This window comes from Zeus faber (assembly GCF_960531495.2).
Source record: "Zeus faber genome assembly, chromosome: 7".
Classification (NCBI taxonomy): Eukaryota; Metazoa; Chordata; class Actinopteri; order Zeiformes; family Zeidae; genus Zeus; species Zeus faber.
This window is the reverse complement of record NC_137203.1, coordinates 22,517,670-22,529,379: the sequence shown is the minus strand read 5'-3', so window position 1 is coordinate 22,529,379 and position 11,710 is coordinate 22,517,670. Positions and strand designations below refer to the sequence as shown.

The 11,710-nt window shown below is 41.3% G+C and overlaps 1 protein-coding gene across 1 annotated transcript; it reads right to left on the bottom strand.

The window, feature by feature from the left end:
- Positions 1-2,530: 2,530 nt before the first annotated feature.
- Positions 2,531-7,121, bottom strand: arid5a (AT-rich interactive domain 5A; the record flags this gene model as incomplete). The annotated part of the gene is made up of 7 exons (XM_080004267.1): positions 7,056-7,121; positions 4,281-4,437; positions 4,081-4,133; positions 3,593-3,690; positions 3,338-3,500; positions 2,715-3,224; positions 2,531-2,605 (listed from the first exon to the last, which is right to left on the bottom strand). Exons 2-7 carry the CDS (start codon positions 4,426-4,428, stop codon positions 2,531-2,533), a joined length of 1,047 nt encoding a protein of 348 aa, XP_079860393.1. The 5' UTR covers positions 4,429-4,437; positions 7,056-7,121.
- Between the last annotated feature and the right edge of the window lie 4,589 nt (positions 7,122-11,710).

The following is an 11,710-nucleotide window of genomic DNA, read 5'->3' as shown; positions in this document are numbered from 1 at the left end:
CCCAGTTGTCACGATGTGTGGGCTGCTGCTTATTTCTAGTGCTGGATGCGTGTCACATGGGCTTCTTTTAAGGATAAGAATTTCAATGTGAAACAGTCGACATGAAAAGTCCTTTCATCTTCTCAATCTTTTACCTTAAATAAACATTTTTGAATAGAGAGCTACCTTCAACCATCTTGGACCTTTTTCCTCCCCTGTGAAGCCCCGACCAAAGCCTTCTTTTTTCGAACTTCTGCACGCCCCAGATATATTTTGGTGTTTTCTCGTTATGCAGAAAGAGATTATGGAATGAACGATGAAAAAGTACATTTCCCTAAATGACTAAGCTGCTCGAAAACATCAGACGTTTCGTGTGCGATGGTGGATTTTGAAATTGTGAGTTTGACTTAATTCACACAGTTACTAAAGCCATTTTCCAGGAAAGGCAAGTTCATACGGCAATAGAAAAAGAAAAAAAAACCCACATTGGTTATATGTGTATTTTTTTTTTTAATGACTTTCCGGCACATACAATATTTAAAACATTGGTTGACATTAAGTAGTTCCCATTATCTTCGACTTATGCGCTATCTCCCCTTATATCAGCTGCCAACGTCACACAAATAAGAACAATTGCTTGGCTCAAGAATGCAGGCTGAAGAAAGCACCATTTGAAACCACCTTCACAAACTAGTTAAACAGAAAAAGTTCCATAAGAGGGTGAGACAATATCCCCCCAGAGTCAACTGCAACAACTGGAACATCTCACAAAAGGCTTTTTATTGCTTAAAAAAAAACAAAAAACAAACAAACAAACAAAAAAAAACAACAGGCTTGACATTTCAACATGATGTCTGTGTCAAAGGCTTTCAAGTTTTTTTTAAGTCTTTTTCCGGCAAGCACCTGTCCCCAAAAACAGTCTATTTCCTGCCATTGTCACATCATCACATTATTAATGGCCTTTAAGGAAATAATTTAACACATTTGAACAGTCTTGGTGTGGGGGCTTGGTAACCAATTATTTCAGTAAAAGCACAGAAAAAACAACATGGAATACTTTATGCCCTAATTTTGCACACATCCAATGTTTAATTATCATGTAATTTTGACATGATTATTGCTTCTTTGAGTCAAGGCAGAAATTGGTCTACTGGAGCGGAGAGCTGTGGAGACAGTACCTGTCTGTGGGTCATTCCATGAAAGGAGTGCCATTTGGGCCCGCAACATGTAAGTAACTCTATAAAACACAATAATTTGCCAACATGTTTGCCCAGCTAAAAACTATTCATTTAAACTTCATTATTAACATACTATAAGAGAAAATGTTATTTAAAATGAATAATAATGGGTTTTTTTAAATAACTTTTTCCCAAAGACTACTGTTTATTTTCATGCCCGTATATAGTCAGAGAAGTTGCATCACAAATATTACACAATAAAAGCTGCATTACCATCACAATTTGGTTATTTTCAGATGTCACTGTTTCCCCAATCCACACAGTACATATTAATACAATATAAAAACATAACCATTTTATTAAAATATGATCATTTATTTGCATCCCTCTGTTTTGCTGTCACCCCAACTTATTTTCCCTCCAAAACCAATGTACATTACTTTAAGTGAAATCATAAAGAGGAAGTGACATCATCTATGCCTTCTGAGGAGCTCAATTCTAAAGATGTTGAATATTGCTGGTGAATATTACTCATTACTGGTCATTTTATTTTACAATATTTGGTATATAGCTTGAAATAAAAAGGCACTGCTAGTTGTCTTCAAAATTACATTTAAAATCACATTATAATGTGATACTTCTATGCCAATCATAGGTAATTGTACAGGCTCAAGGTTCTGGTTCCGATTGCAATGGGGTCTGCAAGAAGAGCAAATCACAGTCGTCCTTCCTCAAGGTAAGGAGACACAGGGACTAAAACATAACATTTTCATGGACCTGTACGATTTGGAGCAGATTGGTTCTCCATTGTACAGCAAAGTATCACAGCTTATGAGAATAAATGGGGGAGACTCCAGGTAGAGCGTATCCCGTTTGGCCACTCCACACCGGGAAGGAGTTGGGATACGAGTATGTAGCAGAACCACCGAGGGCAGTGTGGGTGAGGACCGCGGGGATTTGATGGGATAATGGCTGCGAAGGTAATCTCATTCTACTGGGAAGAAACGTGTGAAAGGTCGGCGGTTGATGCCAAGAGTCTCTCAGTGGTCTTTCATAGCCAGTAAGGAGGTAGGACGCTGGTTGCCCGGCATTGTAATGGGGCCGACACTGGTGAGCAGGAAGGGCTTTGGGCAGCGCTGCCTTGGCTTTGTCCTTCCTCTCTGTGCGATAAACCCAAGGCGGCAGACTGTGCAGTTTCTTTGTACTGGTGAGTGAGTCATCACGCTGCATCACTCTGATCGGGTAGAGTTTATAACCCGGAGGAAAAGGAGTGGGTTTCAGTGGTTGCACGTGTTTTGGGATGACCTTGGTGAAACCTGAGGTAGATGTTGGATCCCAGTGGGGCTTAACGGCGAATGAGGAGGCTGTCGACGTCAGGCTTGGATGGACAGAATTTCCCTTCCGGACAGCTCTCCAGGCAGAGTCTTTAGCCTGGGGTTTGATTGAGTCTGTTTTCAGTGATTGGGGGCCACTGTCAGGAATGCGTTTAATGTGCCCAGTAGAATTTGAGGATATGGGGCCGCAATTAGGAAACGCGTCGTCTTCCCAGCCACGCACATTGTTGACGGGACTGGAATGGTTTTGGGGTAATTCTCTGTTTGACGCGGGCTTTTCTTCACCACCTGCCAGGAAGTCCTCTGAAGAAACTGAGTAAGGGGAGTTGCTGCGGGACGATGAGGAGGATGGAGGCAGAGGGGAGCCTTCGGAGGAGTTGCAGTTTGGAATCGGAGATGTGGGAGCCAGAGGCTGGGAGCAGTGGATGACAGTCGGCCTGTCTTTATCATCATGGCGGTCCAGCGGAAGGCTAAGGCAGGCCTGGGCCATACGTTTCTTTTTCTCCAGAGGGGAGATGACCATTCCAGTTAGAGACACCATGTGATCATTGCATGGCCGTGACGATGGGACCTGGACAACGACGGGACAGTCATAGACTCTGTCGCAGAGCTCCCCAGGCTCTCCGATTGGCTGAGCACAGTCTGGACGGTTGTCGGAGGTAAATGTCCACGGAGTCAAGCAAGCCTGAGTCACTGTCTCACACAAGTCGGCTGCCTCTGCCGTTAGCTGGGCCTGTAATCAGTCAATGTTACAGATATGTTCAAGCACTACATAAACACAGAAATATACTGTATAGAAATGTACAGGTTTCTCTGTGTATCATTACCACCACACGGGCCCATTACCTCAGAACTCATCTCCTTTTCCGATTGCGCAGCCTTCCTCTTCCCATAGGTCTTGCTGGCCCTGCTGCCGTCCAAATTTCTCTTGTACTGTTTCCGCGGTTTGCCTGGAGGCAGCGGTTTGTTCTCCTCCCCTCGTAGGTGTCTCTCAAATGGCAGCACCAGCCTACGATTTGAAAACAGATTATTCTCCCGACACCCATGCCGTCTGATACAGTTGTGACTTGACTGAAAGGAAGAGGGGAAAAGTGTCTTCACCTCTCATAGTGCCTGCGGGTGCAAGTAGCGGCACTGGTGCTCCCCGGGCTTCCTCCCAGCTCGTCATACACGTTCTTCCAAAGTCGCCGTGCCGTCACCTGGTCGGGAAGATCGTAAGAAATGACTTATCACGTGCGGCATTCACAGCACAGCACATCCAAGTATTTTCCAGCAAAAGGGGATTTGAAGAACCCTGAAATTCAGCCACCAAAGAGCAAAGGGATAAATAGAGAGTTCAGTAGTCCAGGCTTCCTTTGTGTTTTATACAGGTCATTGGCAGTTCTAATAGAGTAGCCTGGGAAACCAGTAGGTCACCCTATACGCCTCTCAAAGTCTCACGTGGGTATCAGTAAACACACACACATAATGGACTTTTCACAAGATCCTCATAACTGATTATCAAGATTTTTGTAAAATGTACGGGACAACCCACACCCCAATAGTGTGAAAAACGGCGAATGAAGAAGGAGTGTCGAATTTACACTCACTGAGTCATAACCTCCGAGCTGCCCGACAGCTTTATAGATCCGCCAAAGGTTAACTACAACAAGAAGAAAAAACACAAACAGGCATTGCATTTGGATTATTTTATTATTAGGATGTCTAGCATATTTCGTCAGCTTTCTTTAAAGTTTTTAATTTGATAGAAGCAGTAAAGGGAAGTTAGAGGTCATAAATGCGAACTCACTCTGCTTAAAGCCCAAGTGTGGAATCCTTTCTATGGGTGTTCCTCTTTCTTTCATGAAAGCGTACAGGCTCAAGACGAAGGGCTTCTCAGCCATCTCCACAACGTCGGCCGTTGCACATTCGGTCACCGGTTCACTGATTGCCACCATAGAACATGTCTACAAATGAACATGGTAGAAATAACTGGGAGGTTAGTAAATGGCGAAATGTGAGAGCCGGTGCTAGAGGATGTATTTTAAGGCTGAAAATGCATAAAGTATATCCAGTATAGATGGAAAGAGGACTCAAAATCCTCTTTGGATCTTTTGGAAAATTTGTCAATCAAGTGTGTTTTAGTAAACAAATCATATTATGATTAGTTTACTAAATACAACTCACGTATTTACTTGTTGAGTTACTTGCCAATCCTTTTGTGTTGACAGAGGCTATAACCAACTGGAAATCTTGATGAATCCTTCTGGCAACTTTTTTAATGTTCCTGTGCTTTCCTCAAGTTTGTTCAGAATTTACGCAAAGTACTTACTTTGTAATTATTATTATTATTATTTTAAAATAGTTAGTTACAATACTTTGTTAGAAATTAAGTCAAGTACGGCATTTTAGCTCTGCACAATAAAGTACTGTTACAGGTGAAATCGCACTCAAGTACTGCAATAACAGTACTTTCCACCACTGTCCACTTTTAAATTTCTATTGGAACGTACAGTGGCAGCCTGCGGCGAGAGTTAAATAGTTCGGTGCCGTGCGGAAAATAGTGGAAAACAGGGGGACGTTGTCTGCTCATGAGAAACAAATGTTGAAATGAAACATCAAAGGCAGAGGCTCGGCTCGATAGGTAACCACTGTACATCCTGTCTGAGGAGACAGGCGCAGAGAGTTTTTTGTCTAGACCTCTGCAGTGTATCAGTCCCTGTTATTACAGGACGGTATCCACGACACTGTTGCGAGGTGCTGAACAGTCCTTTGAATGACAAGCAATTACATTTCACGTTTAACGATGATGAGGGAAAAAATATGACGCCTGCGCCAAGCCAAAGTCGATAGTGAAAAGAAACAGGACTGCCACCGTTTGTTATAGTGGAAGCGATGGTAAGAAAAATGAGAAACGAAACAGTGGAGGCATGCAGAAATTAAAGTCATCGGTTTCGAAGCGTTTGTGAGGAGTACCCGACCAATTGCCAAGTCATTTCCCCCTTGCAAATTTGTCAGCCTGATATTTGTAATCCATTAATCTGAGTTAACGGAAAGCTCGGTAGTTATATATATACACAGTATATATATGTGTGTGTGTGTGTGTGTGTGTGTGTGTGTGTGTATATATATATATATATATATATATATATATATATATATATATATATATATATATATATATATATATATATATATATATACACAGCTGAATATTTCAGTTTGAATCACCCAATAAGGCCTGACTTGTTGTACAATTGAACCCATTGTACAATAAATCGCTAAATCTAGTTTCATATTGAATCAAGTTCCTTTCTGTGGTTGCTGGTTCCGAGAAGTGAGGCTCCAGAATGAGTAATAGCGAAGGTGTGGGTCTCACAGTGAGAGAGCGCTGACTGAGTCACAACACTATACAGCTGCTCCAGGCTGCTGTTCCCAGCCAGAAAACTCCTACTTTCCACCAGTGCGAACCCAATCACACAAGCGACACCGTTCTCTTTTTGCGTATCGTCCCGGAAAACGGCATGGCTTGAAACAAACAATTATTTGCAATTATTTTAGCTCCCCCGAGTCCTCTCTCACATCTGCGATAAGATCACCCCAGTGTTTTCACTTTGTATGCGGTGCTTTAAGCCACGACTCCCTATCGCAATCTGGCAGCGCTCCATGAAATTCAGTCCGATAACGGGCCAGAAAAAAACAAAACCATAGTCTCATTTTCATACGATCCAAGCACGCTCCTCACAGGCGATGGTGATGATCTATGTCAGAGAAAGATATGCTAATTTGTGGTCTTGCGCATTTGCTCCGTTTTTATAAATAAATAGAGGCATTTACACCAACCACCAAGTGTGTTTCAAGAGAATTTTGATAAGTATGTTCTCTATGATCTGGAGGCTCCACTCCAGCATTAAACATGTACAGGAAGTGTGTGTGTGTGTGTGTGTGTGTGTGTGTGTGTGCGTGTGTGTGTGTGTGTGTGTGTGTGTGTGTGTGTGTGTGTGTGTGTGTGTGTGTGTGCGTGTGTGTGTGTGTGTGTGTGTGTGCACACGTGCGTGCGTGCGTGCGTGCGTGCGCGTCAGAGCCACCCACTTGCAAACCCATCCACCGTAGTTCACAAAGTTGGAATTTCACTCTAAATATTTCTGTGAAAACAAAATTCAGTTTAGGACCATCGCAAACTCTTTGAGGGAAATCTGTGTGGCTGACGTTGGCGTCGGTGTGTGAGTATGGAGCCCTCCCAGTGATTGGTATAGTGACATGTTGGACTGATGCTATCACCAGACAAAACCATCACCACAAAACCACCAGTCTTTCATCTGAAACCAGCCTTGGAAATTTGATGATCAACCTTGCAATTTCTCATTTTCATTTTACCAGAAAACTTTCTTTCGGATCGCAGTTTCCCTATGAGTGGATATAACGATATTTTATGGCTGGTATTTGTTTTTTGGTTTTTCTCGTTCCGCTCTTCACTCATCACTTTTACCCCGCGGCGCAGGCCGTGTCCTTTTTTCTCCAAAAGGCATTATGACGAAATTCGCAGAACATGGAAAATGAAAACCCATTGCCTGTCTGGCCTTACCTGCTTCGGCTTTTCTCCGTGGTCCTCGCCGGCCGCGTCCCGATGCGGTACCTCACCCCGCTCCTCTTCCGATTCCCCTTCTGACGGACACAGAGGAGACTTCTCAAGAGCCAGACAACGTGCATCGAGGAGATGTCGGAGTAAACCCCCAATGAAACAAAAGTTCATCCAGCGTACTGTATTGTGCACGTAAAAGTGGAAGTGGATGAATTATCTTCATAACACTTATATTTCCCAGCGAGCCCAGCGACATATTAAACCGCCCGCTGCCAGCCCACTTCCTGGGTCCACCTACGCTCGTGCGGCGTCAAAAATGACAAAGTGTGAAATCACCTTTTGGGGTCGGAGTCGAGCCGTACGCCGCACAAACACCCGTGCGTGGCCCAGTATCTTAGAACGACGCCGGCGGAAGAGCAAAGACCGTGACATATTTGGAGGGAAAGCCCGTGGGATGGCGCACAGTGTACGGTGTATATAGAACGTCTCTTGTCACTTTGCAGGAACAATGAACGCGCCGCGCCGCTCACGCTGCTTCCTCAAAAGATGGTATTTTCGCGAGCGCGTCTCTTCAATGGCTCTCAACCCACCACCCACGGAGATATTGTTTGTCTCCAAAAGCCAACACGCCTCCCTCTCGAATTTCCTGTGCTGTGGCTTGAACCGTCAAATCTGCTTTCAATACTTCACAACTTCTCCATTTCCTGCATCAAAGCAATATCCACAAAACACAAACTTATCTCAATGTCGTCGGTATTCTCGTCCCTTTCTCTCTCTCCCCTGCCATCGGCGGTACAAACAATTTCAACTTTGGTGAGACATGTATAGAGAGAGATCGGTCCTGGTATGTTACCGATCAAATTGGTCGACATGAAACGTGATCACGAGGGAGTCGCCACGTCGTGCCGGGGATCAACGTGATCGAACTGCGCCGGTGAGAAAGAAGCACCCAAAAAAACGATCTTATAGAGAGGAAAAATTGGCCATTCTTACCCATTTCAGGGCGATGTCTTCTGGTCGGTTGCCTCACTGTGATTGCTGCGTCCACAGTCGCTCTTCACAATTCTACCACAAAATAGGAAGATGCCTCCACAGGACGTTTCATTGGTTGACAGAAAGCACCGAGCAAAGCCAGCGGGTGTGTGACGTTGTGTGTGTGTGTGTGTGTGTGTGTGTGTGTGTGTGCGTGCGCACGTGTGTGTGTGTGTGTGCGTGCGCGCGTGTGTGTGTGTGTGTGTGTATGTGAGTGTGTGTGTGTGTGTGTCATTACCACACTTCAAGGTTAAGGTGAATGATATGGTTGTTCCAACACTGGCAGTTCATGTAAATCTGCAAACCGTGCCTTGAACCAAAACAAGACGGGTTCAAGGATCATCCTATTCCTAACCTTACATATAGGGCTACGCTTTCATGAGATAATAATATTAGGATAAGAATTTTAGAGACATGTTTTAATTTCCTTTTTTTTATTTTTTTTTTATTTCTATGCATTTTAAAATCTAAATTTCAAATATAAGTGGATATTAACACTTGATGAAATAGCTTTTCTGTCCTAGCTTATTCATCAGATGTAGATGATATCAACACTAGATAAGAATAAATAACTGTCGACAACATGACTCAAAGGTCGGAACTGATTGAGCAGATTTCCTAAATGAAATAGAGCTGATTGGAGTGAGTTGAGACGTCGCTCTGCCCTCAGCATTTTCTTCTCCGCGTGCCTTTGACGTGTTTTTCGTATTTGAAACGGGGATGACCTGTTTCTCCATCGGTGGCGTGAAGAGTTTGACATTTTCAAATGCGTTTAACATCCAAATGTCACGCTGCTGTTGGCTGCTATCATCTAACAGGGATAATATGAAACGGATTCCTTTGACAAATCCAAAGAAACTGTTTTTTGTTATTTTAAACATAATTCAATGCGTGATAAGTATGGAGAACCAAATTACGCAAAATGAAATTTTGAGTTTTCACGATAAGACTGCTACATTGAATTCATTTAGATTTATGATCATATTATTATTATTATTATTATTATTAATAATAATAATAATAATAATAATAATAATAATACAATAATAATAATAATAGGCTTGCTTAATTTCCCAACAATACTTGACAGTTGTATTTCTGGATATGGTATTGTTTTTCTAGTAATTCCTACATCTACAATATAGATGATAGACATTATACATTAATAAATATTACTGGACAGGCAAAAGTAATAAATTGTAATAAATTCCAAATTGTAATAGAATAGCCAATTAGTGCCAAATACTACCCTGTTGCTGTTGATTGACGTTCGTCAAAAGACTCTACTATTACAATTATATTATTATTATTATAAAATAATATAATAGCTTTCGGAAAAGTGCCATTGGGAAGAGAAGATGGTTATTATGAGAACATTTAAAGTAAAATAAAATGAATTACATTCAGCAGTAATATAAAATGGTAGATTTAATCATTGTTTTATTTAAAGTGACTGTGTTGGGTCAATGACACTTCAAATTCCCCAAATTTCATTTGGAACCGCAGCGTTTTATCTCCCCCCCCGCACAACATCGGGCTTTACCCTCATCTCCGCTCTCAGAGGTCACTTCCTTTTATCAAAAGTTTGCCTTCTTCTGATCGATTCATTTGTTGTTGTTTTTTTCTCGGTCACTCGAGGTTGGTGGGGACTATTTTTTTCCGTCCAGGGTCGCAGTTCTTTCTTGCGTTCACGTTCATCCATATCGATACTTTACTGACCACAACTCCCTGCGCCCTATCAAATCCACCGGGGCTGCCTTTCACGTCTCGCCCAATCTGTGCATTCCTGCCGGGAAAGGCGGACCCCGCCACCAGCAGTGAGAGACAGCATATAGAAGAGCACACGCATAATGCAAATACATTGAACGGCTGTTTCTTACAAAGTGACAGACAAAACAAGAGGCTGGGATTTTTGAACAAAATATGTTATGGATTTACCACTTCAACTATTATATATATATATGGGTGAGATAATTTTTATTTTGTCATTAACAAGTACAATAATTTGGTCATTGATTAGCTCCCTGGACATGAAAAATAAACAACCCTCTTAAATAATCAAGCTAAAACATTGATCAACACTTCTTTACTTTTTATTTTTTACTATTTGTGCAAACTAGGAAGTGATTTGATATTTTTCACAGAAAATAGAAAATAGAAATACACCAGCAGTTACAAAAAGAAATCCCCAGCGACTCATCTCAGGCTTTCACTAACAGATATAGGGGCTGTTCTATAGAAGATGCACGAGAATAGGTTGAAAAAACATGATTCAAGTACAAACTTTTTTTTTTTCCAAATTGGGCCATTATCATGGAAAAATTTTACGACCTCCGCAAAATGACTCCAATGTCATTACTACTATAATATACACACGTGTAATTATTAATATATAATTACTCATATTATTGCATGTAACTATATAGCTGCAACAGTGTGAGCTTCAAGAGTTCAGGTTCAAAGATGCACTGTCAGGACTTATATATAGGAAAATAGTGCAATGCAGAGATACATTCCATGTGAACTTTATTGGTAGGAGGATATACAGTATTGCCTACTTGTGCAAGATCATAAAATAAAATAGCAAAATGACATAATCACCCAAAAGTGAGGTCAGGTCAGATAAGGGTCCAGGTTGTGGAGTATGAAGACTGGACCGTATTGTAATAGTGGTATGGACCTGTTCATATTCACAGTTTACAGGGAATCCAAATTTCCCTTTCAAGATTCAAGATTCAAGATTCAAGGTTCAAGCGGTTTATTTGTCACATCAATGTGGAAAGAAATCATTGGGCACACTGTGCCTCTTTCAAAATGATTATCACAAAGGATGTGGTACAGCTCAATGCTGTATTTTTCTTTTGAAATTGAAACCGTTCATTTGATACTGAGGTGAAATCCCCAGCTGTTGGTGGTGTCCTCATTCCAGGAAACCGATTGTGTTGACGAAGTTAGTGCACGTAAGAGATACTCAGGACTACAGATATAACACTCAAGACCGTACCGTTGTCAAATTGAGTTTGAGCCCTTTTTATAAGTCAGCACCAACATTTTACATTACCAACCTGTGTACAGTCTGCATATCATTAATACATTTCATATTCATTTAGAGGTATAATAATAATTTTAAAAAACCAAAAACGTTTTATTGTATTTTGCATACAGGTACTTCTCACTTAACGACCGAGTTCCGCTCATATACAACCAGATCATTAAATGAATTGGAATAAGCGAGGACCCGTCTTATTTCACGGTAAGGGGGCGTGGCCATTGCGAACGCTAGTGTAGTGAATACTGACAGACTGCGGGAGAACGGTGATGAGATGAGATGTATATAGTGTATATAGTTTATATAGTGTACTGTATAGAGTATATATAGTGTATATAGTATATATAGTGTGCATAGTACATATAGTGTATTTAGTATATATATATTGTGTATTTAGTATATAGTATACTGTATATAGTATTTATAGTGTATTAGTATATATTGTATATAGTGTATATAATATATGTAGTGTATTTAGTACATATATAGTATACATAGTATATAAAGGGTGATGCGCGATGAGATGCTTGATGCTGAGACACATTTGTACACAGCATACAATACCGGCTGGTCAGAG